Source organism: Myotis davidii, unplaced genomic scaffold (genome assembly GCF_000327345.1).
Source record: "Myotis davidii unplaced genomic scaffold, ASM32734v1 scaffold46, whole genome shotgun sequence".
Taxonomy (NCBI): Eukaryota; Metazoa; Chordata; class Mammalia; order Chiroptera; family Vespertilionidae; genus Myotis; species Myotis davidii.
In genome coordinates, this window is record NW_006383006.1 from 4,613,652 (window position 1) to 4,616,708 (window position 3,057).

A 3,057-nucleotide genomic window follows, 5' to 3' on the forward strand; every position below is an offset into this window, starting at 1 on the left:
TGTCAGACAAGGAGAGGCAAGGACAACGCAGTGGGGTCAGTGCCAGCATGAGGAAGCTCCGGATGTTGTGAGAGAACACAGCTGGGCTTGCCGTTAGGGTAGAGACTTCAGCATGTTATCAGACTGGTGTAACTGTTACATTTTTTAAAATAACTAAATCTTGTTAATTTCTTGGAGCAATTTATTCATTTTTGCTATGTACTTGGAAGTTAAAAAGGCAATTGATTTAAGGAGCTCCTGGGCTGCACCAACTATAAATAATTTAAAATATTTTAATTATGGAAAATTTCAAATACATACAAAAGTAGAGACTAGTGTAATGGACCCCCAAGTTACAATCCCCAAGGACTTCATAGCAAATCCAAGGCATCATAATATTTCACCTGTAAATACTTGGCATACCAAGAGATAAGGACTTACTAGTAAAAAAATAACAGAGAAACAGCCACAATACCATTATCATACTGAATAAAATTAACAATATCTAGAATTTAATACCTAGTCCAAATTTAATTTTCTCCATGTCAAAGGTGTCTTTTTATCATTGGCTATAATAAGTCTTGTACAATCAAATTTGCCTGAGAATTGTACCTCTCAACAAATATTTGACACCTACTATATGCCAGATATTGTGTGCAAGGCAGGCAATGGGGTCTATAGTAACAAATACTGTACTACTCCACCTCTATGAAAACAGATGATTAATAAACTACCTCAGATCAGGTGCCTCAAGAGACAATGATGGGTGGGACTTTCAGAAAAAGATCTAAACCTGCAATAGCTCTTTAGATATCCAAGTGGTTGTGGGGCCTTACTGTGAGAGCACTGAGCTCAGGTAGAAACCTCTTCTGTAAATTCTTGCTATCCTGTGGTGCACTGCCAAAAAGTAGGTGTCAGTAACAGTCTGAATAAATCCTCAGCATCTCCTATATAATACGTACTGACTTAGTAGTACTGTGAAGGCTTCCAAGGTGGAAGGATGAAAAGATCCCAGTTCAAGGAACTTAACGTTTAGTAGAGAAGATCACACACACACACACAGCCAGAGTACAAGGTGGAAGCCTGCAAGGCTCAGAGACAGTACTTAAAATTAAACTGTTTCAAAGCACAGAGGGCTCCTGGGGTTACTGGGGTGGTGGACCTGTGGCTAAGGAAATGAAGAGGAGGGGATGGGGCATCAAGTCAGCGACGGCAGTTCAGTGGGACCGTGATAGAGAGGAGGGGAGTTGCAGGGCTGGGTGGAAAAGATGAAGGGATTAAGCAAAAATCAAAAGAAAACAAAACTCAGACAGACAACAGTATGGTGATTACCAGAGGGAAAAGGAGGAATGGGGGAGATAGAAGAGGGTATGGGGAGGTAAAGGCTGATGAAAGGAGACTCAATTTGGGGTGGTGAACACACAATAAACAGATGATGTATCACAGAATTGTACACCTGAAGACTATTTAATTTTATTAACCAATGTCACCCCAGTAAATTAAATAAAAAGGGGAAAAGAAGAATAAATGGAAATGATTCATGCAGATAAAGAAGACAAGAGGAAGGAGGTGATCTGAGGCCGAAGGGTCAAAATTAGCAAAGGCAATAAGATGGGCAAAGGTACCAAGTTTCGATGCAGTCTTGGATAAAAGATTCTAGCCAGATTGCAAAAAGCCTAAGGTATTCAGCTTTGTTTACGAAGTATTAGGGAACCATTAAACATCATAGCTCAGAAGTATCTCCAAAGATTATTTTGCCACCACCATTTAAAGGCCGTAAGAACAAATCTCCAGAGAATACATTAGCATTATATGAGAAAATGCCACTAGAATCTAATACAGAAACCCAAGCCCAAACTGAATCTCCACATTTCCCTCCAACATTTTGCAGCCTTGGAGTCAAAGACCTTACTGGTTTGGAAACACTATCACAATAGTGATCAATAAATGAACGATCATTCCAGATCAAGGCTGAGTTATAAAAATTGTGTCCATAGGGATGGTCCCTTAAAAACCATCCTTTCCTCCAGGTCCCCCAATGAAGTATTAAGAGATTCTGGGTGCTATTACAAATTATGTAAGTGCTCCTATGCTGAATTTTCCAAAAGCCAAGGCAGTTATTTCCGCGACTGCCTACCAATTAATGGGCATTAGAGCGTTCCTTGAGCATTCTGGGCCTGCATTTCGTAATTGATGCCCTGGGAAGTAGCACAGCGTATTTCCAATAAAACCAAACCAAACAAAACCTTTTGAAGCCGAGGCCTATGGGAGCCCCCAGAAAAGTCAGCCTCAAAATCAGGTGGAGAATATGGTTCCCCTTCTGCCCCACTTTTGCAGTTGAAGGAATACTCGAGACCATACCTGCTCCCTCACCCCAGGGGCCCGCTCCGTCCCTCCCCACCGCTTCTCCGCAAGGCCGCTCAGCCTGCCCCACCCGCTACCGTTCGGTACCGCCCGCTCCTTACCCTCAGGTTAGCCCGGAGGCCCAGACTCTTGGCCAAGTTCTGCAAGTCACTGTATTTGAAGGAGTCCAGCTCCTCGAGGGAGGGGACGGTCATCTCGACCTTCAATCCAGGTAACCAAGCGAAGTACCCTCCAAACTCTGGCGCGCGGTTCCAAACTCAGGCGCACTACAGTCGTTGACCCAGCCAGGATTTATACACAGTTTAAATTAAGAATGCTGCACTTCCATTGGTTAAAAATGTACAGAGGCGGGGTTTCCTGGAGCTGACCAATAGAAAGGCTGATCCCCTCATCAAACGCACATTCTATCCCACCCCTCACCGATGCTTCGGAGCCGAAGGGCGTGTCCAGGCCGCGCCTGGGCTGCAGGGCCCCGGGCTCGCGGCGTCCAATGAAGACGCAGGATCCGTGTTTGGGGCGGGGCCTGGTGCGCGTTCGAAATCTCGGCGGCGGGAAGATGGCTGCTCGGCCGCGGCGGCATCGCTCTCGGTATGCAAAGCTGCGGGAGGCTGACTTTTGTGATGGCACTAAGACAATTGACGGATCCTCTTTTACGACTTCCATGGAGTGGGACACGCAGGTGGTGAAGGGGTCCTCGCCGCTCGGCTCCGCAGG

The 3,057-nt window shown here is 45.2% G+C and overlaps 2 protein-coding genes across 2 annotated transcripts in view; one reads left to right on the forward strand and one right to left on the reverse strand.

The window, feature by feature from the left end:
- NUSAP1 (nucleolar and spindle associated protein 1) overlaps positions 1-2,637 on the reverse strand; it is a 33,148-nt gene extending 30,511 nt beyond the window's left edge. The window contains exon 1 of the mRNA XM_006778074.2: positions 2,445-2,637. Within this exon, the coding sequence (XP_006778137.1) occupies positions 2,445-2,537 (93 nt within the window). The 5' untranslated portion in view covers positions 2,538-2,637. The remainder of the gene's footprint in view (positions 1-2,444) is intronic.
- Positions 2,638-2,883: 246 nt separating this feature from the next.
- The window catches only part of OIP5 (Opa interacting protein 5), a 10,875-nt gene continuing 10,701 nt past the window's right edge, over positions 2,884-3,057 (forward strand). The window contains exon 1 of the mRNA XM_006778157.1: positions 2,884-3,052. Within this exon, the coding sequence (XP_006778220.1) occupies positions 2,900-3,052 (153 nt within the window). The 5' untranslated portion in view covers positions 2,884-2,899. The remainder of the gene's footprint in view (positions 3,053-3,057) is intronic.